Source organism: Pan troglodytes, chromosome 7, assembly GCF_028858775.2.
Source record: "Pan troglodytes isolate AG18354 chromosome 7, NHGRI_mPanTro3-v2.0_pri, whole genome shotgun sequence".
Classification (NCBI taxonomy): Eukaryota; Metazoa; Chordata; class Mammalia; order Primates; family Hominidae; genus Pan; species Pan troglodytes.
Window position 1 is genome coordinate 7516318 of NC_072405.2, and position 27592 is coordinate 7543909.

Genomic DNA, 27592 nt, shown 5'->3' on the forward strand with positions numbered 1-27592 from the left:
ACCCAGCCCCCACCTGTCCTCCCTGATACATGGGTGGTCTTGGGAGCCCAGATCACAGCCCGCAGGCGGCACAGCTGTGGTCGACCTGGACGTAGTGGCCAGCCGGCCCGGCCCCGACCTGCCAGAGGACCCTGCGGGATGTGTCCAGGGACTCCCAGCAACCCGTCCCTGCACCCTCACGCTCACCTGTCATGACTGGCTTCCCAAACAGGGTCCCTGGAGGCTCTAGCAACGGGGTGTGAGCACACGTGTCACCATCGACTGGGGCCGACGCTCCCCCAGCGTGTGTGTGTGTGTCCGTGAGTCTGTGGTCCACATGCGTGCTGCACCCCACAGTAGGGACGGTTGGCTCACCAAAGTTTGTGTTCAACCAACTCTGGATCCAAAGCGCAGCAGGTCCTTCAAAGGTTCACTCCATTTAACTTGCAAGCGGCTCTTACGCTGCAGGTGCGGTGATTCCTCACCCTGCGAGCCGTTCAACCAGGGCGAGAAGGCTTCCGCCTCGGCAGAAACAGCCCAAAGCTGCACCTTGCCAGGGCCACCTGGTGCAACGAGGCTGTGGGCTCCTTCATGCCATCTCTCAGAGAGGCAAAAGCTGGGATCCTGTTAATAGCATTCTCTGTGGAAAACACTCAGCCTGGGGCTAATGTCTGGTGCGCTCTAAGGTGGCTGAATCCCTGCGCCCCGGCCTTCACTGCCCTGGGCCGAGCTGAATCCCTGCGCCCCAGCCACCTCCATGGCCCTGAGCCGAGCTGGGCGTTCACAGCCTCCCTGAAGCTCAGCTGCGTGGCCACGTGGGGTTGCACGTCAACTGGGAAATAGGTGCAGCCACAACCAGGGAGCCAAGGCCTCGGATGTGTGGAAATCATTGATGGTTTCTGCTAGAGACTGTCCTTCTGGTCACGGGATGCCTTTTCATCGTTCCTCCCTCATAGAAAATACTCTTAGCTGTTCCCAAAGGAGACAGCCCAGAGTGCCTTCCTCTCCCCACTTTAGCTCAGAATCGGGGCATCTGCCTGGGTTCTGCCCCACGTGGGCCCAACAGAGTCTCCTCATGGACAGAGGCCTGTGCACTGAGCACAAGCCCTCCACTTACCCTCAGCCCTGTCCAGCAAACCCTCAGCACTGTCCCACCAAATGCACAACAGCAGACAGGACACCTGCAACAAAAGCGCAGTCCAAATGAAGGGTCGCTGCTGCAGTGGCTGTGCAGCCTCCGACACTGTGACCTCTGGGGAGGAACGGTGCAGACCTGGCCTCGGCAGGCAGCTCCCTGATGAGGCCCCAGACGTGCTCCCCTGAGGGGCCAGGAGGGATGCTCTGGGCTCTGCCCTCCCGTCCAGAATCCTCCATGACTTCCAGGCCACGTGTTGGGAGTCACCTTCTGAGCATTTCCCAGCCTGCACAGCCCACTTTCTGCAGGGTCTGAGGGTTGGTTCAGGACTTCCTTCTCAGCATTTCCCAGCCTGCACAGCCCACTTTCTGCAGGGTCTGAGGGTTGGTTCAGGACTTCCTTCTCAGCATTTCCCAGCCTGCACAGTCCACTTTCTGCAGGGTCTGAGGGTTGGTTCAGGACTTCCTTCTCAGCATTTCCCAGCCTGCACAGTCCACTTTCTGCAGGGTCTGAGGGTTGGTTCAGGACTTTAAGCCAGATTGCAAACGCGCCGAAGGCGTCCAAACCAGCTCACCAAGTCTGTTCCTTGTGCAGTGACCACACCAGGGCTGCTTCCTGTTGCCTGAAGGCTAACGACACGTTTCTGCTTCTCTCTTCTCTCTGCAGCCACTGTGGCTTCTCTGGGCCCATCGGGGCTGTAGTTGTGTCCGCCCTTCTGGAAACAGCCTGGATCTGGCCACACTCATTCTGTGAAACACCCGGTGGGGTTCTGCAAGCAACAGCCTCGTCCCCGGCATCCTGCATTCCTAGCCGCTTCCCAGAGCTGCCACCCTGGGACCTCAGTGGCCTGAGTGGGTAAAAGCCACGGCTGTGCCTGATTCTGCGGCTCCTGGGCTGCGCGTTCCTCTAGCCCCATGTGTCTCCTCTCATGCTGCCCAGCGTTCCATCCTCACCACGTGCTCGGGGTTTTGCTAGGGCAGCTCGCCACTCCTGGGGTGGATTTCTGTGTCCCTGCAGAGCCGGCTCGCCTAGAATCAGAGCCCCACATGCCTGTTGTGGCTGTTTCTCCCGTGGAGTCGTCCAGGGCCCAGCTCCTGCTGTCTGGCTCTGCTATGGCCACTGCAGATGCTGAATTCAAAAGAAGAGGGCAGGGAAGCTGTGTGGGGTGCTCAGCTGTGAGGATGACCTCACAGGGCCACAGAACCTAGTGGGGTAGGGCAACACAGCCCCACCGTGTGCCTGGGAGCAGGAGGAAAGCTGGGGGGCATCTGGCAGTTCCTACCACAGAAGCCACGGCTGCTCAATTGGGGAGTGGAGCAGCCAGGAGTCAAACAGTGCTTGCCTGAGGTCCACACCCCCCTGTAGTCACCAGCCGTGCGAGGGCACAGCAGCCAGGGTCCTGCTCTCAACATGTAGCCTGCTCTGGCCACTGCAGGCAGCCGAACAAAATGCAGGGGCCAGGCTTTCTGCTGAGGACTTTGATTCAACAGATGCACCTTTAACAAGCCACTAAGTTCTGTGGACTGTGCTTTGCGGGGGCAGGATTTGGTGAGGAAGCAAAATAATGACTTTACACAGAAGCCTGTTCTCCAGGAGGTCCTGAGTCATTTACATCGGTGACCTGGGGCAGCAGTCAGGCTGCGGGAGCACAACCCAGGCACAGCACCTGCCGAGGAAGGGCCCAGCGTCCTGTAGAAGCTCCTACCACGTGTGGGGCGCCTGGCCCTTGCCTTGGCGTTTCTTATCTTTTACTTACATCTGTGATTTCAGAGCCTCCCAGTGTCCTAAGACCTTGCTTACAGGGCTTTGGGCTAGTTCCAACATTCCTGGGGCTCGATGGGAAGCTCAGCACCAGACAGCCACGCTGGGGCACGTTCAGACCCTCAGCCAGCACGGGCCATGTTCTTCGGAGAGGAGGCCTGCTTGAGATACAGCTTCCGTTACAGTGCTGTGGGCAGGTGGGCCGGTCGTGCCTGAAAGGAGGGCAGTTGATGAAATGCACCTGGGAAGGTTCGTGGGTTCAAAACTGTCTTGTCAGGAGGGAACTGAGTGTGGGTCAGAACAAGGCCACGGAGGTGGCGTCCACTGAGCTGTGATCGTGTACGAGGGCAGGATCTCGCTTAAATACAGTGAAACTGTCTTGCGATGGAAACTCCCTTTACAAACAGCTCATGATTCTGCTTGTGGATAATTTAAGTTGCTGTTGTGTCTCCTGCCTTATGATAGCTAATTGCAATCACTCCTCCCACAGGAGGTGTGTCTAACCCACCTGAACGTGGTTATCCCTGAAGCCATTCCACCCTTTCGTTGCGTCAGCATTGACCCAGAAGCCTCATTTTGACTCCGGCCTGTCGTCAACGAGAGCAAGGCCACGGCAGTCACCCGCTGCCCTTCTGCGCAATCACTGCTCAGTGGACGCTGCCTCCGTGGCCTTGTTCTGACCCACACTTGGTTCCCTCCTGACAAGACAGTTTTGAACCCATAAACGCCTATCTTTCCAGGTACATTTCACAACTGCCCCCCTACCGGTCACCACCGCCCCACCTGCCCACAACACTGCCACAGAAGCCGTCTCTCAAGCAGGCCTCACTGAAGACCACGGTCCATGCTGCTGAGGTCATGAATGTCCCCAGTGTGGCCACCTGGCACTGGCCTTTCCCCATCTGGGGAAGCTGGAAATGCCCAAAGCCCTGGTCTTGGATTCTGCTTTTTCTACTCAGATAAAGACACTCGGATCTGGGTCTGAAGTGCAGGCTGTGTTCCCACTCATCCCATCGCTGAGGTCCTTGTGACCCCAGGGTCAGCTGTATTCCCACTCATCCCATCGCAGAGCATCTGTGACCCCAGGTCATGCTGCTTATTCTTCCCAGGCTGCATATCAAGGTATACATATCAATGTATACCATCAGGATGAAATATCTTCCTAGAAGAAGTGATACAGAAATAAATGAGGAGACGATTTGAAAAGAACTTTGAACTAAGAATTTTGAGCCTCTGGACTGTCACTCTGGGCAAACCACAAAATATCAAAGAGCCGGTCTGTCATCAGCCACCAATCCAGTTAGCAAACACGACCGAGAACCCTGCATTCAGAAGCAGCTGCCAATCCAGTTAGCAGACAAGACCAAGCACCCTGGATTCAGAGGCAGCCACCAATCCAGTTAGCAGACATGACCAAGCACCATGGATTCAGAGGCAGCCGCCAATCCAGTTAGCACACATGACCGAGCACCCTGGATTCAGAGGCAGCCACGAATCCAGTTAGCAGACACGACCAAGCACCCTGGATTCAGAGGCAGCCGCCAATCCAGTTAGCGCACATGACCGAGCACCCTGGATTCACAGGCAGCCGCCAACCCAGTTAGCAGACACGACCAAGCACCCTGGATTCAGAGGCAGCCACGAATCCAGTTAGCAGACACGACCAAGCACCCTGGATTCAGAGGCAGCCACGAATCCAGTTAGCAGACACGACCAAGCACCCTGGATTCACAGGCAGCCACGAATCCAGTTAGCAGACACGACCAAGCACCCTGGATTCAGAGGCAGCCACGAATCCAGTTAGCAGACACGACCAAGCACCCTGGATTCACAGGCAGCCATGAATCCAGTTAGCACACATGACCGAGCACCCTGGATTTAGAGGCAGCCACCAATCAAGTTAGCAGACACGACCAAGCACCCTGGATTCACAGGCAGCCACCAATCCAGTTAGCACACATGACCGAGCACCCTGGATTCAGAGGCAGCCACCAATCCAGTTAGCAGACATGACCAAGCACCCTGAATTCAGAGGCAGCCGCCAACCCAGTTAGCAGACACGACCAAGCACCCTGGATTCAGAGGCGGCCACCAATCCAGTTAGCAGACACGACCAAGCACCCTGGATTCAGAGGCAGCCACCAATCCAGTTAGCAGACATGACCGAGCACCCTGGATTCAGAGGCAGCCACGAATCCGGTTAGCAGACACAACCAAGCACCCTGGATTCAGAGGCAGCCCGGTTTTTCAGAACCAGCTCTGTTGTTTACTAGCCTCCTGGCCTTAATTAAGTTTCTTATTTCCTGAGCTTGTGTTTCCAGGTAAGATTCTCAAGAGACAAAGAAGAATAATGCTCCCTAAAAGCTGCCGCACACATGCCCTGTGTGTGCCCGTGACGTGTCCCAAGCCCTGATGGGGAGTGGCTCATTTTGTACCACACGGCTGTCATCCCCACTTCACAGAGGAAGAAACTCAGGGGGCTGAAATACTTGCCTGAGACATGGAAGCAGTCAGTGGCAGAACTGGGAGATAACCGAGAAACTGAGTGGACTGCCGCCTAATCAAAGGACCTCTATGGAGAAGGTCCTCATGAAAAGGCAGCAGATGCTCCTTTTTTATAGCAAAAATGTTCATTCTTTCTATTTTGGCTGAACTTTTCACATCCCAATTCCTCTCTGGAGCTGCTGACACACAAGCCCCAGGTGGCAGGGCGAGCTCTCTCCGCCTGCTTGTGTTTTTTTCTTGCTTGTGACCCAGAAAAATTGCCAAAGTCAAGGAACATTCTGTAATGAGATTTTACTATGAAAGAGGAGATTTACTCCCATGAGTCTCAAATGGCACAACTTGTTTGTCAGCTAAGACCGCTGCTTTCCAGTCCTAATTCTGTTCTGGTAGATGTTTTAAGTATTTCATTTTTGTTTTGTTTCTAGTGAGAATGTAATGTGATATGAGGCTAACCTCAAGCTGCAGATGTAGAGAATCACCTGGAATTATCACAGGGTGTTGCCCTGCGAGGATCTGGGCACGCCAGGTGATGAGTGGCACGTGCACGAGAATGTATGGATGGAAAGAGTCCACGTAGGTTATAAGATTCCTGAGTCCATGTCATCGGTGTTGGTTCCTTTGGGATGGACCTGGAATACTTTTCCACGTTGGGTGCAGCTGGGACTGAAGATCTTCCAATTTGATTTTGACAAGAGCCAATAAAAGCTGGAAACACCAGACAATTGAAAATACTAGAAATTCTTAATTTTCTTAAAAATCTCAACTTTGTTTCAATTAAGACTTCAAAACCACTGCTTCCAGAGTCAGTGAGTTTTGAGGGAGATATGGAATGCAACAAAACACTCCAGGATAGTTCAGCTCACTTTTCTGCCTCACGTGGGATTCGCCCTGATGCCTCGCCCGCCCCTATTTATTAGGAGAATACTTGAGTCAGCCCCTCTCAGAGCCACTCCCAGCTTCTCACTTCTGGAGGTGGTTACTTACCCCGGACAGGTGGAGGCAGAGGACTTGGCATTTAATCTATAATTTTACATAGAAATAGAGACACTGGTGGAAAACGATGGGTCATTTGCTGGAGTCTGACCACGAGTTGGTTTTTCAAATTTCCTTAATTCTAGTGGAGGAAAGTGGTACAAATCTGTGTGTAATTGATAATGCCACAGCAAACAATCTTCATACTTTAAAAAGAAATCAGCCATTTAGGAGGCCACTTAGTGGCCAAATATAAGCAGTGTTTACAGGGCCTCATTTTCAAAATTAAAAATTAAAAGAGAAAAAGAAATCCCCAAGTCCCCTTAAGTAGAAATCTTGAGGAAATTTATGCAAAGTTACATTGACAGCTTTAACCCTGGCTGGCTTTAATTAGCTTGGTAAAGGTTAATAGCCTGTATCGTAATGTATTTCCTCAAAGGTGTCTCTCATTCCACATCGAAAGACCTTTTAACACAGATTATTCAAATTATAGCTTAATATTTCTTGATTAATTGTACTGGGAGGAGGTAGTGTGTCTGAGTGTGATCTAACCAGTGGAGAACGCAGCGGCCGTCACGCCTGGGCACGCTGGCAGCGGAGCTCCTCCCGGAGGACCCCTCCCCGCCCCCGCCGATTCCTCTCCTGTCTGCGTTTTCCAGGCTCATCTCAGATGCCGCCTTGTCTATGAAGCTCCCTTTGGTTCCTGCCCAGACCTCATCAGAATCAACGCCCCCGCTCTGTGCTGGCCAAAACCCCACGGTGCCTCTGGCCGTATGCAGTCCTTTCTTCTGACCCCATCTCGTCCTCCAGTCTCCACTGGTCTCAGGTCAGTAGCTTTTTCCAAGGAGGCATCTATTAAATTGTTAAAGAATACATTCGCAGCTGCCACCTGCTCAGAGCAGTGGGAGACCATGTATGAAAATGGCCTGCCAGGCGGCCTGTGCCCTTGCAGGTTCCTGACTCAAGGAGATCTTAGGGAAGGCCCAGAGATGATTTCACTTTGGGTGAGCACATGCAAAAAGGGGCGTGTGCAGATTCTTCACAAGCTCTGCTTGGACACTGGCCCACCATCCCAGCACTTAACGCGACTGGCCCAGGTGGCAGAGGCACTGGTGTCCATCAGGGCCCACAGGTCGGGAATGCACACTGCTAACTGCAATTTGCTTTGCTCTAATTCATTTTAGCAGGGGAACTGCTGCAAAGAACATCCCTAAAAAGAATATCATGGTCTGGACTTTTTTTTTTTTTTTTTTTTTTTTTGAGACAGAGTCTCGCTCTGTCGCCCAGGCTGGAGTGCAGTGGCGCGATCTCGGCTCACTGCAAGCTCCTCCTCCTGGGTTCACGCCATTCTCCCGCCTCAGCCTCCCAAATAGCTGGGACTACAGGCACCAGCCACCACGTCCGGCTAATTTTTTGTATTTTTAGTAGAGACGGGGTTTCACTGTGTTAGCCAGGATGGTCTCAATCTTCTGACCTCGTGATCTGCCCGCCTCGGCCTCCCAAAGTGGAAATTTTTTTTTAAAGTTACAGAAACCACAGTTGAGTATTTCACAGTAATCAACCCACTGGCACGTCTGTTATGAGGTCTTCATCATCCCACAAACGCGTTGTTCCGCCTTGATCTTGTGAGGCGCTGGCCCTCTTCTTGTGGAGTTCTCACCGGCTCAGAGGGTCAGTGTGAGTGAGCCGATGTGTGCCGCACACCCAGGATGTCTACAGGACTGGGGGCTGGAAAATTGAGTGACATCTCTTGCCCTGGCACCTGTGGCAGGCAGTTCTGGGTAACCAACAGGAATACCTCAGGCTGTGGGGCTGGACGGGAGACTGCAGCCTCCTGACTGAGTGTGCAGGTGGGAGACGCCGCCGAGTCACTTGTTGGAACGTGGCCCGAAACAAACTGCGGGTTTTGCTGGGCCCTCCCTGTTGCTACTGGAAGAGTCCTGTCACATGGATAAGCACCCCGCCCCTCACGGCCCCAGGACATCGGGTGCCCTTCAAGGTCCAGGGGAAGGCGCCCTGCCTGGCGCAGCCTGGAGTCTCCCGTCCATAGCTAGGGACTGCTTCACACCTGGTGCCCACATTCTGCCTCTCGTTAAACATTGAATGCGATTCCTGCGAGTTCTCTGGCATGAGACGATGACCTAGTAATGGGGTCGCAGCAGGGACGGGAAGCTGGCCAGGCGCAGGCTGTGCTCGCAGGGACGGGAAGCTGGCCAGGCGCAGGCTGCGGTGTGGCACAGGGGGACCAACCAGAGGGAAAGGCTGAACCCCTGGGTGCCTCAGAGTCTGGCACATTCCAGCCTCTCCATGGCCCGGCTCTCATGGGACGCCCCATCCAGGGGGCATTTTGCAGACTGGGGATAGGACTGTCACGGTGATGGGGGGCACTGATGGTCACCCCCGTGCAGGGCCCTGGGCCGAAGCCCCGCCCCTCCTGCCCCTGCCGGCTGGGCCCTGGCAGCTCCCCCTACCCCCTCACCTTTGAAGAAAACCACATTCCCGCCAAGCCTGCTTTCCTCAAAGGATGGACTTGGTGTCCATGTCTGTGTCTCGGGACTTTGAGCGATGGGACGGCGTCTGGAATGTCACTGAGCCATCCGCGATTTCGGGAGCTTGTGGGATGTGGTGTCAGGCATGGGGCGGCTCCTCAGGGCTTATGGACGGTTGTAGGCGCAACTTCCTTTTGTCTCTCCTTTTTATTGTAGTGAGGAAGCAGGATTCAGATTTGAAAATGATGTTTATAAGTAGATGCTAAACTCAAATGATAAGATGTGTGACCGAAAAAGGAGGCACGGACTCAGCGCCTGGAGAAACACCCGGAATGGTGCTCCCAGCAGGATGCAGCCCCCTGAGCACCAGCACGGTGGGCCTGACGGGGCGGGGGCGGCTCTGCAGGAGCAGGAGTCCTATGGGCCTGACGGGGTGGGGGCGGCTCTCCAGGAGCAGGAGTCCTGTGGGCTTGGTGGGGGCGCACACTGGGCTTTCTCCAGCTGATCTTACATTTTAAGTAGAGACACAAATCGGGGAAGGTGTCTGCTATTTTAAGTCTTGGCCGCATGGGGCCACTGCTACAGGGATCACTGTGTGGCCTCCTGGCCCCGTCCTAAGGCAAGTGCCTGGCCTCCTGGCCCCATCCTAAGGCAAGCGCCTGGCCTCCTGGCCCCATCCTAAGGCAAGCGCCTGGCCTCCTGGCCCCGTCCTAAGGCGAGTGCCTGGCCTCCTGCTCTTCTGGCTTCAGGGCTCCTGCAGAGGGTGGCTCCTTCTTCCTTTCCATATGCTGTGGTCATCGTCTCTTTGTAAGTTCAGTCTCTCACTGGGGCCCACAGCTGGTGGTTTCTTGCTTGTGGCGCTGAAAAATTGTCAAAGTCAAGGAAGATTCTTTAATGAGATTTTACTATGAAAGAGGAGACTTACCCGTGAGAGTCAAATAGCACAACCCATTTGTCAGCTAAGACTGCTGCTTTCCAGGCCTAATTCTGTTCTGGTACATGCTTTAAATATTTCATTTTCATTTTGTTTCTAATGAGAACGTAATGTGATACAAGGCTAACCTCAAGCTACAGACGTAGAGAATCACCTGTAGCAAGTTAACAGGACCCCAGCGCCTTCCAGGAGCTGCGTGAGTGGTGTTCAGGGCGCAGCTGCGTCTCTCCCTCCCTGCCCCAGTGTTGGTCTTAGGAGGAAAACATCCAGCCTGACCCGTTCTATGACAGATGCGTCACCAACCTATCCAAACACTTCTCTCCCTGCAGCAGGTCTTGGGGCTCCTAAGTGGACCTGGGGTGAGTGGGACAAGGTTTACCAGCAACGCCTACATGTGTGTTTTGGGCTCAGCCCTGCACCCACTTCCCAGCAAGCCCAACAGATGCTGAGCACTGTTGGGAGGCTGGGACCCGAACACACTGTCTGTTCTCTCAGAGGCAGGAGCTACGGGGCCCAGGACCAGAAGGAATGAGATCCTTCTCCTCCCACGGGCTGGTCACTGCTGTAATCTCTCCTCTTTGCTTTCTGAAAAATGAAATTTTTATCAAAGGCCTGAGTCAGGGTGAGGGGATTTCAGAGGCAAATTCCACACAGAGCAGTGAACCTGAGTTTCGCTGGCCCCGGTTGAGGGGGAGGTGGGTGCGGCTCTCTGCAGGGAAGACCCCTTTCCCTCGGCTGGCACTGGAGTCCGCGTTGAGCTGTGACCGTAGACGCGCTTTCCTTGCATTGGGACGCACCTGCAAGGAGACCCAGTCCAGTCCCCCCCGGAAACATGAGGCCTGCGCCTGGGCCTTGTGGACTTTGCCCCGCAATGATTTCCTGTCGTTGAAAAAACTTTCAATCTAACTTTCCCCCGAAATGATCCAAGCAGGGTTTATTCTGGTATTTTTAACGTAAAAGATGCTTTGATTATTTAGAAAACACCGCATGCCTGATACTGTGCTTGAAAAGGTAAATCTCTTGAACTTTATGGCAGACTGTCGTGTTTTCCTTACTGTCCACCCCAAACCTCATCTTTCTTCTGAAGGAATTCTACAACAGACCTGCAATCATCCTCCCATTGTTCCCCCAGCCCTGACCCACTTCCAGGGTGTGGCTGACCATGCTGTCAGGAAGGCCTCCGTGGTATCAGGGAGGCGACCGTGGAGGCTTGGGAGTTGGCAGAATTTGTATTTCTGTAATTTTGCTTTGCTGCCCAGGCTGGTCTCAAACTCCTGGAAGCAGTCCCCCCACCTCAGCCTCCCAAAGTGCTGGGATTACAGGCGTGAGCCACGGTGCCTAGCCCAGAAATCTGAATTTCTAGGACTTTCAGCTCCTGGTACCTTTCACCACAGCTCTAGCCCTGCTGTCCACTTCACATCTGGCTCCTTCTGTTCTGAAATGGAACCTGGCGCTAATTGGATGATCAGGCATTTCTGCATGTTGAGTGCCGCGTCTGTACATCCGTGAGATGCACTGAGATGCATGTTTTTGGCACTGGCTGCTCTCGTTTGTCTCCAACACGCAGTTACTCTAGGATGAAATGCAGTGGAGAAACATGGATTGTTTAATTAAAGCAGGAGCTGTTATAATTCTTTCTCTGAAGGTTTGGCATTGGCCTTGCAAGATGGCAGCTATCATCAAAAGTTATCAAAACTCACTTGCTCCTCAGCAGGGTCTTAATGATGTCTCCATGAACTAAATATTATGAGACTCAACCAGAAGACCATGCTTACTCAAACTGGCTTCCCAATGCCACAAACTAGAGTGACTTTGAGAAAAACTGATTAGAGCAGTTCAAAAGCTCTAATTAAAAGGAGAAAAAGGAATATTTTTCCCTGCCTGCAGCAGCCGTATGTATTCAGGGTGATTCTCCATAGATTAAAAAAAAAAGATTCTATCAAGAGTAACAATTTAAGTCCTAGAAAAATCTTTAGCTCTCACAAAGACTAAAATTGGGAAATTTGCCTAAACTGGTCTTTAATCAAATGCAGAACAGAAATCCATTTTGGAAACTGCATTTTATTCCCAAGTAAGAAAACTGGCATCGGGGGGAACTGATGGAAGTTGCTAGGCAGATGAACTATATGCCGACAGCCCCAGCCTGTCCTTGGGTCCCGTGGCCGAGCCCCTTCCGCGAGGCTGGACGCTGATGGAGCCACGCAAGCCGCAGCCCCACTCTGAGGGCCACATCCACTTGGAGGTGCATCAGAGCCCCGGCTTGCCCCAGCTTCCCCTGCACCTGCACTTGCTTGTCATGAAGAAGACGGCAAAGGAGGGCCTGGTGGTGTCTGCTGTGAACAAGAATACAGGCGATAGGTGACCTCTGCAAATTCCCTGCTGGTGCCTCTGGTGAGTGTCCAGTGAACCAGGTGCCCTAGGGGTGCAGAAGTGTGCTGCCCACACCTGGTCTTGCTGGCAAACAGGCTCATCCCAGAAGTCATGTGGCAAAGCAATTCATGCCAGTTAATCTGTGCCGAGGGCCTACCAAGCACTCCACGTTCATACAGGGTCCTCATTTAATCCTTCTCAAAATCCCGTGAGGGTGAGCATCATCCCAGTGTTCAGGTGTGGACGCCAAGGCTGAGCATATTGAGGTAGCCTGTCCACGCAGGTGGCGGGAGTCATGCTCAGGCCCTTGGCGCGCCCTTGGCAGTGGTTACACGCCCTGCTTTCAGAGACACGTGGGGTCATCGTAACAGTTTCTGGATCACAAGGGGGAGGGATCCTACCTCTCAGGAAGTGAATCCTGTCATGCCACTGGTTGTCTCTGAACCACAACTGTTACAATGGTGGCACTGGCGACAAGACGCGTGAACCTTACCAAGTGGATGCCGAGTCTGTGGTCATAATAAAATCCAGAATTAGGCAAAGAGTTTGCCATGGTGCACTGGCATGAGTTTGAATGAATTATACCTTGACACTGGACTTGCCCAAGGGTCAGGAGTTTGAGTGAATTTTACCTTGGCACTGGACCTATACAAGGGTAGACATTTGTATGTAGGATGATTTTAAAAAGGACTTGAAATTTGAAAAGAAATTTAAATTTTAAAAGAACTTGAAATTTGACAAGGAAACAGTGAGTAACACTGGAAAGGCAGAAGATAGTACAGCGGGTCTGCTAGGAGGGGAAAACACAAACAAATGGACCCTTCGTGAATGGGTCACAGGTGACCCGGGAAGCTGTCTGGCAGCCCTGATGGAGTTGAGCCAGCCCACTCTTGGATGAGCCTCAGAAACACTCCCCACAGCCTCCCAAGGTGGCATCCTATGGCTGTTCCCAGGATTTCTCTGTGGTATCAGGGAGTGTCATCATTAGGGGAGCTGTATTTGTGGGCTGATGGGTTCAGGGGAGATGGGGCCCTGCCCACGGGGCCAGCTGGACTCTGAGTCTTGCAGTCTTGATCTACTGCTGCCGGACGGTCTCTCCCCGAGGCTGAAGTTACATGGCTGTGTGCGCCTGCAAGTTAAAACTCACTGCATCAGTTACTGAAAGGAGGAGGGTGGAATGGACATGAGGACAACTCGTTTCTGCCACAGCAATGGAAACGTACAGTGTGGCTGACGCAAACGACAGCACGTCAGACAGCAGCTAGAATCCACAGTGAGGTGCACAGATAGCAAAATGTGTGCGCAGCTTAGAAACAGGCTGCGAAGAGGCGAGAGGAAGCAAAAGGCACGACACTGCTCACCTGAAGGCTGCTGTGGCCTGAATGCGTCCCCTCCCCAGAATGTCAGCCCCTTCACAGTGGGCTTCCCAGCACCCAGAACTATGGGAAATACATTTCTTTTCTTTACGGATGAACCAGTCTCGGGTATCGTGACAGCAGCCCAAGATGGACCCACACAATCATCCTGTGTACTTTAATGGAAACGACCCAAATCCACACATCAGGCCCACGGCAAGGATGCTGACTCCAGGTCACAGTAGGGGAGGTGCTGGGGACCTGTGGGGCTGATGACACAGTCGTGTCCCAAACTGGACACAAATCACACAGCTCCCTGTGGCTGAGGTCACCAGAGGAAAGAAAAAGCAAAAAAAAAAAAAAAAAAAAAAAAGAATGTAGAGCAGATATCTGAACAAAGAGATTTTTAATTCCAAGTATGAAGCCAGGAAGGAGCCCACTGGTTCTCCTCTTCACTCCAGCGTGCACTATGTGTGAACACGGGGCTGTCCTGTGGGCACCGGCCTGGCACCACCACTGCCAAAATGCATCTTAAATGCAGAAGAGCAAATCATGCTTCTGTGTTTTGCATTTTGAAAATATTGGAAAGAAAGCTCCTTTGCAAGTGATTGAAAAAGTTATTTTGTATTTTGATGACTGGGTGAAAACCACATTTCACAGATGAAAATTAAAGAGGAAATTTAACAATTGCATAATGATAGTAGATTCTAATATAAAATACTGGGAATCTAATTTTCTGAAGGCAAAAATAGAGAGCAGTTCTGTCATTTCCCATAAATCTATACACAGGACATTTTCCTGCCTGTAATCTCTTTGCATATTTTTAAGTGGATTAGTTCCAGTGGGTGTGTTCAGGGATATTTGCATACTAGTGCAAATATGTTAAGCTCAGCAGGGTGATTTCCCAAATTCACTCAAATGCTATTATTGATAACAGGATTTTCTGTGCAACTGTGTGCCACTGTGGAAGGGCTGATCTGAGTTACTGCCTGTACAGACACAGACGCACTTTATTACCTGGATGAATTTAGACATGGGGGGCAGGAAACTGTGAGGCCAGGCTTTCCTCCTGTCCACCAGCATCTACCAGCATCCAGGCAGAGCAAGAGATAGCATATCTGTGCCAGTGCAGCTGTCTTTAGAATAAACAAATATTTAGCTAAAATAACACATACCTATTTCTTTGCATTTCACCCTGAAAACAACAAGAATAGAGTTTGCAGAAGGGCTTTTACGCTCACAGTGTGGTTAAACTGGCTTCTCGGCTAAGAGCGGGGCTTGCTTTTATTCTATGCTGTCCTCAAGGTCAAGCACAGAGAATTCCAGGGTGGGCGTATCCTGTGCATTGTGGAAATGCTCAGAGCCCCTGGGCCCCGGGGGGAAGATCCACAGGGGAGAGGTGAGCCCTGCTGTCACCTTTGTTGGATGTCCAGGACCGTACCTCTCTCGGGGGAGGGGGATTGGGGTGGGGCCGCGCCGGCTGCTGTGAGCCCTTCCTGCAGGAAGGTGGGCTCAGATCATGAAGCACTGCCTCCAGGAGGCAGGAGCTGGAAGACGGGGCTCCAAGGCTCTGTGGCCCCTGGCTGAGCAGTGTGACCATGAGCGCAGCCACCATCCAACCACGTGGAGACAGAGCAGCCGCACAGGGCGGACGGCGTATCAGAGCAGGTGAGCTGACAGCTGGGCTCCAGCAAGAGCTTTCCAGGAATCGCTGTCAGGGCTGGGAGAAGCAGTGGCCCCAGGTTGGGAGGAGACGTGACAGGACTGGGCCTGGGGAAGCGTGTGCTGGCGTCAGGGAGAAGACGGCAGCCGCAACATCTGGCACCTGGGGCTGCAGAGCCTGAGCACCCCAGACCGCGCCCGGCAAGGGCGGCCTCCCTGCGCTGACTGACCTGGGCCGGGCGAGGGCGGCCTCCCTGCGCTGAGCGTGACCTGGGCCGGGCGAGGGCGGCCTCCCTGCGCTGAGCGTGACCTGGGCCGGGCGAGGGCGGCCTCCCTGCGCTGAGTGTGACCTGCGTGTCCTGCTCTCGGCTTTCGTGCTGGTTCAGAAGAACAAGGCCGGAAGGTTGCGGTCTCAGTGCTCGCTCCATGCCGGGAGCGCGCAGAGCTGAGGGCGTTTGAGTGCGCAGCACAGCATGGAGCCCGCGTTCCTCTCTGCACTCGAGGAGCTGCTTCCCGTTCCGTGCTGTCGATGAGGACGCCGGCCTCCGCCAGGCCGAGTCAGCACTCTGTCCCCGGGGTCTGACTCCGTGGCCCCTGTCCTCGCTGGGTCTCCCTGTTCCAACTTTAGTGACACAGTCTCAGGAGAGGATGCAGGCAGAACGGGCTTTCCTTTTTCCTGCCCTGGGGGCTGACATCTGCCTCACGGATGCCACCCACTGAAAGGGCAGCCCTTGTCGCCTTAACTCGTTTTTCATCTCAGTTACCGTTCTCGGCAGGGCATTGTCACATCCTAACGTGAGGATGAAATGGACTTGAGCTCCCAGCAGCAGCCGCCCCGGTGGCTGCAGGTACCCCCGAGGCCGGCCCCAGTCACTGAAAGGGAAGCAGCCAGCCTGACCAGGGAGGAATCGGTGTCAATGCGCTCAGATTCCAGAGCCGGCACCGTGCCGTAGGGCAGGAGAGAAGGAGGACATGAGGCGCAGGACGCAAGTTCAGGCCACCCTGACCCTGAAGAGGGTGCAGCCACCCTGCAGCGCACGCTGATAAAAGGGTCTCTTCTGTTGTGGGCTCCGAGGCCTGCAGAGCCCAGACCTGACCTGATAAAGCCAGAGCAAGGGGCTGCAGCCACCGCAGGAGGCTTCAACGATTCACGGTGAAAGGTCCAAGTGAGAGCCCTGGAGTGTGTTATCCCAGGAGAGCTCCTTGAGTGTGACTGAGAAATAGATCTGGGGTCCTGTCACCAAGGCGGTGTAGAAACAGTTTACAAATGACAGCAGATACGAATCACCGAAGCCAGGCAGAACACCCCTCGTTTGTGCACGATAGAGCTCTAGTCTTGCACGGGTTCAATGGTTTAAGGAAGATGCGTTGTTGGGGAGCCACAGTCCCTGGCTTATCACACATCTTGCCATGGCTTGATTCAGGCCAACATTGATACTGCATTTCAGTTAAGTTGAATTAGACACTGCAAGTCAATGTCAGTTGTTTTGGGCTTCAGTTCACATCTGGTTCAGCTCAAGTTGTTAGTCCAGGGTTGGGAAGAGAAGTGGCGCTGGGCTTAGGCGTCCTCATCTCCCGAACCTGCCTGACACTGTGACACTGGGTTGGGTGGGAGTGGGAAAAGAGGGGAAGGGATTCTGAAAATACTAATTCTAATTTTGCAATCTATCTTAACAAATATCATCCCAGGGCTCCTTGGAGAAGCAGCTGATCCCAGCTCCGGGGCACAGAAAGTTTCCGGTAAGCCTGGGGCTTCAGGGCCTTCAGAGCAAGAAAGTGCCCTTGGCAATGGGGCAGGTGGAGAAAATGCAGGAGCCAGCCCGGAGAGGCTCCCACTGGCCAAAGAAGAACCTGGGAGTCCACGAAGTGGGAAGGGGGATTAGGGAGAGAGACGGAGAGCTGGGGGCAGGGGAAACAGGTAAGCCAGAGAGACAGCTGGTGGGCAGGGACAGGAGAGGCAGAGAGCGAGGGAGACGGGCAGGGTGGGGGAGAAGACTGAGGGGAGAGAGAGGCTGAGATGGAGTGGGAGGGGGGAGAAGACTGAGGGGAGAGAGAGGCTGAGATGGAGCGGGAGGGGAGGGCATCTGGTTTCCCTTCGGCGGCCACTCTGACATCATTGTCAACTCTACTCGGAAATCGGTGAGGAAAGGGATTGACTTCAGCAGTTCCCCCTTGCTTAAGAGAAAGTGTGTTTCATTTCCTCTTGATGAGAAAAAAGCCTTTTTCACAGAATGCTTGGTAATAAATGTGGCAGGAATGGTGAAATTAGAAGATCAACTATTTTGCAACCCGAATGAGGGCACTGATTTGGGAAAAGGCTGTTGGCAGTTGCTGAGGCATCCGGGGACCTGGAGGCAGAGCGTTTGCGGGCGCTGGGGCATCTCTGCATAGGTTTACCACCGACGGCTCTGCACTCACCTCTTCAGACAAGCGATTGCCCTGGTGCTCCATGCCACCCCATCGACACCTTCCCTGAACTCACCCTGCACCCACGTGCCCTCTGAATCCGACGCCTGAAGACCTTACTTCCGGTGGCAGGAAATGCAGCCGGCAGGAGGAAGGGTTACGTGATGGAGGGAGAAGCTGTTCTACAAGAGCAAGACTGGGGCCTGGCCCCGTCAGAGTCACCACCTTTAGGGAAGCAGTGGACAGAGATAAATGAGACAACACAGGCTCGCAACCAAATGCAGAGCCTGACCGTTGTTGGCTGCTGGTTGGAAAGATGTGCTGGGGACAGTGGGGAAATCTAGATAGGAACGGAGTGGAGTTGATATCACATAAAGTGACCACGAGCTTGCCTGGGATGGTTCTGGCTCACCCTGCTGTTTCGGCATAATTATTAATCCCACCTCATTCACTTTCCAAAGTGTCCTGTTCTGGTGATAATTCCTATGGTCATTCAAAAGCTGGGGAATTGGTGTAGTTGTCTTAGGCATGAATAATGGTGTTAAGCTTACAGGGTGTCTTCATTCCTAGGAGATGCCTCAGGCTCAGAGAATTTAAGCTACTTGGAGAGACCAGGGGCACACAGCTCATCTGATGTAGAACTGGTTTATAAGAACTGTGGTAAACAAAACAACCCAAAAGTAGGCACGGGACCGGAATGGAAATTCTCCTAAGAAGATAGACAAAGGTCAACACGCACGCGAAAAGACGTCCGGCACCACTAATCAGCAAGGAAATGCAAATCAAAACCACGAGGTGCTGCTTCATAACCATCAGGATGATTATCACATATTTTTACAAACGAGAAATAAGTGCTGGAGAGGATGAGGAGGAATGAGCACACTCATGTGCTGTTGCTGGGAATGAAAAACGGTACAGCCATTGTGGAAGACGGGGTGGAAATTCCTCAGAAAATGAAACCCAGATTTAATTACCGTATGATCCAGCCCTTCCACTTCTGGGCATAAACCCCCAAACTGAAAGCTGGAACTCAACAGGTGCTTGTACACCCATGTTCAGAGTAACATTATTTTAACAGCCAAAAGGTGAAAACAGCACCATGTCCATCTACAGATCAATGGACACAGTGCCATGTGCTAACACGAACTAAATGTGGCCTGAGAAGGATGCCAGGACGTCTATATTTGAGTCCTTGTGGACGAACTATAACCTACCTTAATAGCAGACAGGACTGAAAACCTAATTCAGGAGTCTGCGCCTGTAATAGTGGCCGAGTCTTGAACAATCCCAGCAGCCATACGTCAACCATGCATAGACTGCCGAGTGTTCAAACTGTTCCAATAAGGCAAACGCCAACCTGGAACCAATCCAGCTGTTCTGTACCTCACTGCCGAGTTTTATATATCACTTCCCCTTTTTTTTGTCTATATATTTGTTCTGACCACGAGGCATCCCTGGAGTCTCTCTGAATCTGCTGTGATTCTGGCGCTGCCCGATTCATGAATCATTCATTGCTCAATTAAACTCCTTTAAATTTAATTCAGTTGAAGTGTTTCTTTTAACAAATGGAATATGATTCAGCCTTAAAAAGGAGGGGAATCTGGACACAGGCTATAACACAAGGAACCCTGAGGATGTTATGCTGGGTGAAATGAGCCGGTCACAGAAGGACGAATCCCGCAGGGTGGCACTGAGGAGAGGTCTCCGGGGGGTTGGAGCCACAGAGACAGAAAGTAGGATGGCTGGTGGCTGCCACGTGCGTGCAGGGGAATCTGGACACAGGCTATAACACGAGAAACCCTGAGGATGTTATGCTGGGTGAAATGAGCTGGTCACAGAAGGACAAATCCCGCAGGGTGGCACTGAGCAGAGGTCCCCGGAGAAGTCGGAGCCACAGAGACAGAAAGTAGGATGGCTGGTGGCTGCCAGGTGCAGGGAGGGGTTGCGGAGTTCCTGTCTGATGGGGACAGAGTTTAGGTTTGGGAACTCTACATTTTAAAATGTAAATTTTACAGTATGTGTATCACAATACAAATGTATTTTTTAAAGTATAGTAGACTTTGCCTCAAAAGCCCCAGTTCTTTCAATCTAAATAAGAAAATAATGCAAAATACGCCAAAGGCTTTAAGACCCTGTTCATCCTAAGGCAACGTAACAGTTCACAAATAAAGGAATAGCTAAGTTAATTGAGGCCCGTTAACTTACTAGCATATTGTGCTACCATTAGGATGGATGGCCAGGAAGCTCCTTCAGAAGCTTGGTAAGAGAAAACCTGGAGTGACTGGAGGGGCAGAGCTGGGACGGGGCCTCCTCGAGGGGCTACGGTGCTGGGGAGGGCTGTTTCCTGATCTGGGTGTGGGTTACAGGGGTCTCGCTTGGCATTTTGTGAGAATTCAAGGAGCTGTGACATTATGTTTTATGTACTTTTCTATATGTATGCTATACATCAAAAAACATTGACTACAGTTTTAAATAAATTAAAAAATTATGGATCCATATTGGCAACTATGTAAAGACACACACTGAAGGGAAAGATGGAAAGGAACCTCCCACTGTCTACCAGAGATGGCTTAGGTGACGTCCCCGAGGCCACCACAGTGACATCCCCCCCAGGCTGCCATGGAGATATCCCTACAAGGACTTGGGCTGACATCACAGTGTCCCCGTTGCTGGGAGGGGCAGGCAGTGGTGTCCGTGGTGGCAGTGCAGGTAGATACACCACGGGTTTGCCCCAGGAGAGGACCCCCCGAGTGGCTGCTGTCCCCCCAGCAGGAACCTGAGGCGGGAACACCTGCCAAGCTGGAGACAGCGGGTCACAATGGCTTTGCTTGCGGTGACCAAATCCTCTCAGGCTGGACGCCAGCCCCCTGGGGAGTTGCGCCCTGGTGCTCACTTGGGCACTTTAATTATCTTTAGTAACAAATTCCCTTCAGCCCAGCTCACTACAGAAAGCCGTGGAGAACAACAAAAAGGAAAACCAACCCCGAGTGGTCTCTGCCGAGCCCAGATGCACGACGGGACCTCAGGCCAAGCCCACGCCAAGTCAGCCCCAAGGGACTAGGAAGAGCAGCCACGTTTGATTTTGTTCTTCAGCTTCGCCTTTCTAACAGCAAGGACTTGGCTGTCTCTAGACAGGAGACAGACGCTGTCCAACTTATTCTAAAATTCTCTTTCACTCTTACGCTCAGACGCCCTCATGCCACGGGCAGGTTGTAAGCAAATCCAACACGGCAGATAGTAATTAAGCCTGCAGAGAGGATTTCTGTACGTCAGCACACCCAGGAGCGTATGTAATAGGAGTCTCACTCGTTTTTGTTTGCCCGTCTCTCACATAGACTTACATTCTTACCTACGTGTGCATTTCGTGTTCTGGACGATGGTGCACCAGCACCTGCCCTTGCAGGAGCTCCTCTTTTCTTCTTTGCTGTGGTCAGTTGCTGGGACCCAGGGGCCGAGTGGATCACGCAGCAACCTTCATCACGGGGGATCATTCTGGGGGCATGTGTGGCCTTTTCTCTGGCTTGCTTGCTCCTTATCTGTATTCATTCTGTCCTCTGCATTCCTTCCTTTCTTCCTTCCTTCCTCTGTGCCCCACTTCCATTCCACTCCTCTCTCATGCACAGTCACACATGGTAGACAATGTATTATTTAAATACATTCCTGCAGAATTTCTATTGTTGTATGTGCCTCATTTTTAACTCACGACCACGTTTTTCATGACACATCCTTTCCTGTCTTACTTTTCCCTCCACACACGCAGGTGCAGAGACCGCCCATCCACTATGCTGTTCTCGCAGTTACACCCAATCCCAACAGGTCCCTCCCCCTGCCCAGGTGGACACCAGGGGCTCCCTCTTCAGCCTCCGCAGATGATGCTGCAGGGCTGTCTCTGTGCCTGCAGACTCATGGCCTCAAGACTTCCCCAAATCAGGCTGTAGACCTGCCCACCAGGTCTGAACTGACCGTGACCAAAGCCATTCCCAAGTCTTCTCCGAATGGCCTCGCTGCTGGCACGGTCCTCGAGGGACATGCCCCTCATCCCCACAGCATCTTCTAAACTCCCCCGGTTCCTCCTTTTTCTGTTTTCCCCTACAAGCCTCCCGTCTGGGTGCTCAGTGCCAGCGGCTGGATCCCCCCTGCAAAGCTGCTCCTCCCCTTCGAAATCTGCAAGTCACCTGTGGGGTAAGGTGAGGCTTCGGGACTCTCCCCTTCCCCAAAATATCTGACCAGGTGATTTTAACATCTGGATCGTCCTTGTTGGGTTTGGTTATTATTCCCTTGGGGACGACAAAGCACTTTGCTAACTCTGTCATCTCTATGTTTGTTTGCCCCACTTTTTTGTGAGAAGTAGAGCTTTCTCCTCCTGACCTTCCCCACCTGTGCTCTGGTGCTATGGACCATGCACCATGGATTACACTGCCCTTTGTAATGCGTCATCCTCCATTAACGATCTTGTTCGCACTGAGGCTGAAATCAGCCAGGGCTTGCCCCTGGGACCCTGTCACTCTGACAAGTGTGGAATTTTGGGGCTTACTTGCCTCTGGGAATAAAGGACATCCCCACTCACGCTGTGTCTTTCCTGCTGCAGGTCTGGGAAGAACATTTCTACAAGGGGCCTCAGCTAGTGTTGTGCCAAACAGTGCACAGCAGTGGTTCCCAGACTCCCGGCCTCAGGACTCCCTCACTCTGAAGAGCCCCCGGGGAGACCCCAGCATGCTCCAGCCTAGAAAACAAAGCAGAAACTTAAACATTATGGATTAATTTATTTAAGATAAACAATACACTCCTTATATGTTAACCTAAATAATGCATTTTAGTGAAAAATAATTTTTAAGAGCAAACAATTTTACTATTACTTAGCAAATGTTTAATAGATTGGGAAAGAGGGGAGTATGTTAATAGCTTTCTCAAATAAATATGGATTTTTTTATACAACAGCAAAACTCAACAAACTGTAGTTTCTTAAAGGTTGGTTGCAATGTGGAATATGAAACCGTAACAATAATGGTGATAGATACTGCGAGAGTTGAAGAAGAAAGAAACATGAAAAGCAGCTCAACAATCTAAGACAGGTTTATTTTGGAGAATAAACCTGAGAGGGGCTTCTGCCCGATTTCGGTCAGGAGCCTTTTCTCTTGGAGACTAAGGGTATTTAAGAGTTCTGGGAGGGGGAGCTTATCGCAGGCTAGGAATGTTTCTGTGTGGAGGAGAGTCTTATTGCAGGACTGGAGTGTCTCTGGTCGGAGGGGAGGTTATCTCGGGGTTGGCATGTCTCTGGTCAGAGGTTTCATTTGTGATTTAAGGTCACACTGACATTAGCCATTAGGCTGATGTTTTGGGGCTGGATTTAGGCAGTTTTGAATCAAGTAGAACTCACAGGGGTGATGCTTGTCTAAGATGATGATGCTCCTGCTCCGTCAATCCAGACTGGCGCCATTGTCTCCCTGATGGTAAATCCATTCTGGGTCTCTGTGGGGAAATGCGTCATTGGCCACTGGATTTTGTACAGGGGCTTGATTATGGAGTTCATCTGCGTGGGTTTCAGCTGAACGCCAGGGGCGCCCTTTTCATCAGGAGTGAGGGTGGAGGTTAGAATGATATAAATGTCATGCCACGTTAAATTAAAGGACTGAGTAATGTGCAGGAATTCCTTGCGATAATGAGAGGGATTTTCAGAGGAAGATCCCAGATGCTGTTGGATCTGCGACAAATCAGACGTAGCGAAAGGGCCATGAACATGAGCACTGCCTTCAACCCCAGCCACTCCCAGAAGAGGAAGAATGGCAGAGGTGGTTTAACTGGCTGGCGTTTCCTTTGCCTTTAATGTCCAAATACAAGGCTGGGCCCACCAGCCCCCAAGGGGCATCCAGGAGGGGCCCCACCCGATCCCCACGGACCACGTTTGAGAGAGTGGCTGGCACGGCCCCTTTCTAGAGGCCATTCTTAGCTCCGGCTGCTGCTGCCCTTCTTCGTGCCCAAGTGGCCTCTGGCTGGGCCCCAGTCTTTGGCTTCCAGGGCTTGGGCTGCAGCTGGACTGTGGTTCCTGGACTTCCTCACCCACCCTCACCACAGGAACAGGAGGGCCCAGCCTGGCCCCTTGCTTGCCCCTCCCCTTCTCATTTGCCCCCAGGTGACTGGGGAGAGGGGCTGGTTCCCTGCAGGAAGAAGACTGCCAGCCTGGCCTCCACTGTGCCTCCCGGGAGGTGGGTTACTGTGAGCCCTGTGGGGTGGTCAGGCCAGAGCCCCGGAAGGCGGTGGAGACACAAGGCCCCGAGTCCAGTCCAGTGTAAAGCAGGGGCTTTGACCTCCCTGAACACCTGGCACTGTGGGCCAAACCCCTCTTCCCAAACCCCTCATCCCATCCCCGAGGCACAGTTCTCTCCTGTTCCTCTCCTCAAATTATTCTTCCTGTGTCATGGGCTGAACTATCCGCGGCCCACATCCATGTTGATCCTGGCCTCTGATGTGGCTGCATTTGGAGACAAGGCCTTAGGGAGGTGACCAGGCCTCAATGAGATCATCAGGGTGGTCCTGACCCAATCGGACAAGAGGAGGACAAGACCCTAGAGACGCCCCTGGTGCAAACAAAGGCCACAAGAGGACTCAGGGAGAAGGTGTCGTCCACAGCCTCAGGGCGAGGCCTCGATCGGGGACTCCACCTGCAGGACATGAGGATGCCAGGCTGTGGGCTTTGCTTATCCTGCTATGGGGCCCGAGCTGGCTCCTCCCCAATTCCTCCCTGGCCGTCCTTCCTCTGCCTTTTCTTCACTTGCTCTGCGACCCAGGGGCCCTTACCAGGCTCTGGATTTCAGGAGCTGGGACTCCATCATCTCATCTTGGTAGGGTCCCCACATCTCCAGTGTGCACTGAACATCCTGGGGAGGGGGTGACCATCGAGATCTCTGGGGTGCACTGAGCATCCTGGGGAGGGGGTGACCATCGAGATCTCCGGTGTGCACTGAGCATCCTGGGGAGGGGGTGACCATCGAGATCTCTGGTGTGCACTGAGCATCCTGGGGAGGGGGTGACCATCGAGGCTTCCACTGGCAGGCTGCTCCCTGTCTGTCCATCTCCCTTCCTTTGTGTCGTCATTCAATCCCTTACAAGGATCCTGGCCTCAAGCCCCCCAGGGGAAGGGGGCAGCCCCTCATCAACTCACTGTGCCACATACAGCTGCAGTGGAACAGAGGCCTGTGCTGAGGCAACGAGGTGGGGCTGAGCTCCCGAAGGCAGGGCCTTCCCCGACTCTCCCCCTGGCCCCTGCCCAGTGTCATGGCCTCCCCTCCAGCATGTGCTCATGTTCACACACACCTGGGGCCATCACCTGTGATGAGGCTTGGCAGTTGTTATTGTAATATTTGACTTTTAACAACAGGCAGATTACCTGGGCAGGCCTGATGGAGTCAAATGACATCTTTAAAAAGAGGTTCTCCATACCAGAAGATTCTTCTGCCACCCTGAGGTCGGCTGCCAGGCTGGAGGGGCCACGGGGCTGGGACTTGGTGCCCTGAGGTGTGGCAGCAGCCACAGCATCAGCCAGCAAGGACACGGAGCCTCTGTCCTGCGACCACACGAACAGCATTCTGCTGGCGGCCCGTGAGTCCCCACACAGAGGTCCCAGCCCGGGCTGTACTGAATCCCCACCCAAAGACACTGCGAGGCGGCAAATGGTGTCGTTTCAAGCCACTATGCCTGTGGTCATTTGTTATGCAGAAGAAGAAAATTAATTTTTTTTACAATAAAAATTTTGGAATTCAGTTTCCTCCATCCCTGGCCCCGGCCCAAACTGGGAGGGAGCAAGAGATGAAAGAATGGCTGGGACACAGCCTGCCTGGGCAGCCTCAGGACAGCGCTAAGATCCGCAGCTTTCGAGCTGCTTCTACCTGTGCTCCCTGGCTCGTTGCCGGCCATGAGCTATGGGACTGCTCTCTTGGGTGGTTCTCGGGCAGGCTCCGGGTTCCTGGGATACCTGCTCCTCCACCAGGCACTGTGACCTTGGCTCGCTCTCAGCCTTCAGAATTCACGCAGTGGACCAAAGCCCTAAGTAACCTGGTAGGGAACTCACTGCACCACAGTATCCTGTTGAATAAGTTTTGAGGAATTTCTGACCCCTTCAAAGCTGTACCCAATATTGGTGCGAGATGGGGCAGATGCATGCACATTTCTTATTTTGGAGCGGGTGGAACACATTCCTGCGATTCTCTGAAGAGCCCCGGGATGACAGGACATGTCACCTGGAGAGCGCTTGGTGCAAGAGCTGCACAAAAAAGCAAAGCCCAGAACTGACCCTGTGGGCCCTGGAGTCTCCTGAACCCACCACAGTTCTGCCCTGGAGCCTGGCGGCAGCTGGGCCTGGGAAACAAATTAGAGACCGGCTTGTGCAAGCCCTCTCTTCTCAGGCTCTGCAGACACAGGCGGAGGTCCCAGGGTGCAGGCAGTACTGACAGGCTCAGATATTCTGTGTTTTTTTCCTTCTAGGCACAACTGTCTTAATATTGGCAACCTGACAATTCCTCATGCTCCTGACTGTTTCCTTCTCTGCCTGTCTTAACTGACATGGTTTACAGAAAATAAATTACATGAACTGAATATTTTGCACTATTATAGAAGATAAATTGATCTAATTATTATCTAACTTCAAACACAGTGGAATAAACAGATTATCATATCTATGCTGACATATTAGAGACAAGATTTATTTGCTTTTGTTTTGCAGAAGATGCATTTTCCTTTTTGGAATCAGAATGATACACAAAACGAATTAACCCTGAGCATCCCACCTGCTCGACTGTACCTCTATTCCTCAATATTCTCAGGGTCAGGAAAGTGAACGCAGAAGGTTTCGCCAAGTAAAGCCCCACAGGATCACAGAAGCAAGAAGGGAGTCTACAGGAATTCTGTGGAACCCAGGAAACGGCCACACGTGACCCACCACCCCCCGCAGTGGCAGGGATTCTGTGGAACCTACAGGGATTCTGTGGAACCCAGGAAAAGGCCACACATGACCCACCACCCCTGCAATGGCAGGGATTCTGTGGAACCTACAGGGACCCAGGAAAAGGCCACACATGACCCACCAGCCCTGCAATGACAGGGATTCTGTGGAACCTACAGGGATTCTGTGGAACCCAGGAAATGGCCACATGTGAACCACCATCCCCTGCAAGGGCAGGGATTCTGTGCAACCCAGGAAAAGGCCACACATGACCCACCACCCCTGCAATGGTGCATTCACTTGCAGGGGATGGAGAAGGTGGAGATGGTTCATCATTAAAAGACACAAATGGGACGTTAAGAATAGTAAAATTATGAGTCTGCCAATATTGAATTTATTTTCATATTTGCAAAGCATGTGCTATTAATTAAGAAGCATTTAGGCCAGGTGCGGTGGCTCATACCACTAATCCCAGCACTTTGGAAGGGTGAGACGGGTGGATCACCTGAGGTCGAGAGTTCAAGACCAGCCTGACCAACATGGAGAAACCCTTTCTCTACTAAAAATACAAAATTAGTCATGTGTGGTGGCATATGCCTGTAATCCCAGCTACTTGGGAGGCTGAGGCTGGAGAATCGCTTGAACCTGGGAGGTGGAAGTTGAGGTGAGCTGAGATCACACTATTGCACTCCAGCATGGGCAACAAAAGCGAGACTCCGTCTCAAAAAGAAAATAAAAATAAAAAATAAAAAAAGAAGCATTTAAACGGGAGGTTTGCAGGCTGGTGCCTCTGAGATCCCAGGTTCCACAAGGCCATGGAGGTTCTCGATGGAGGCAGGAGTCCGGCTTGGACACCACTGCAGCACAGGTTGTTACTGTGGGATGAGCGGCTCCTGGCCACTCCCACGCCTCACAATGACTTCGGAGTTAGGGGAAGAGAAGGGAGGGCAGGGGCGGGCAGGGCGCCCTGCAGACAACCACAGCTCCCCTGATGCCAAAAGACGGTGGAGCAGCGGCGCCTGCAGCTCCTGCCTCACGTGTGGCCTCCTGGGAACACCCTGTCTGGAGCAGCCTGCGTCCTGTCCTCGG

At 52.7% G+C, this 27592-nt stretch overlaps 1 protein-coding gene across 18 annotated transcripts in view; it reads right to left on the reverse strand.

Annotated features, from left to right (window-relative positions):
• Nucleotides 1–9070: 9070 nt before the first annotated feature.
• Nucleotides 9071–27592, reverse strand: part of ERICH1 (glutamate rich 1) — an 81979-nt gene continuing 63457 nt past the window's right edge. For 7 of the 18 annotated variants that reach the window (XM_063816852.1, XM_063816853.1, XM_024345413.3 and 4 more), the window contains 2 exons: nt 22946–23037; nt 19084–22291 (listed from right to left, as the gene is read on the reverse strand). In XM_063816852.1, coding sequence (XP_063672922.1) covers nt 22961–23037 — 77 coding nt within the window. In that variant the 3' untranslated portion in view covers nt 19084–22291; nt 22946–22960. The other 11 variants (XR_010159395.1, XR_010159393.1, XR_002937774.3 and 8 more) reach the window with 7 other exon arrangements.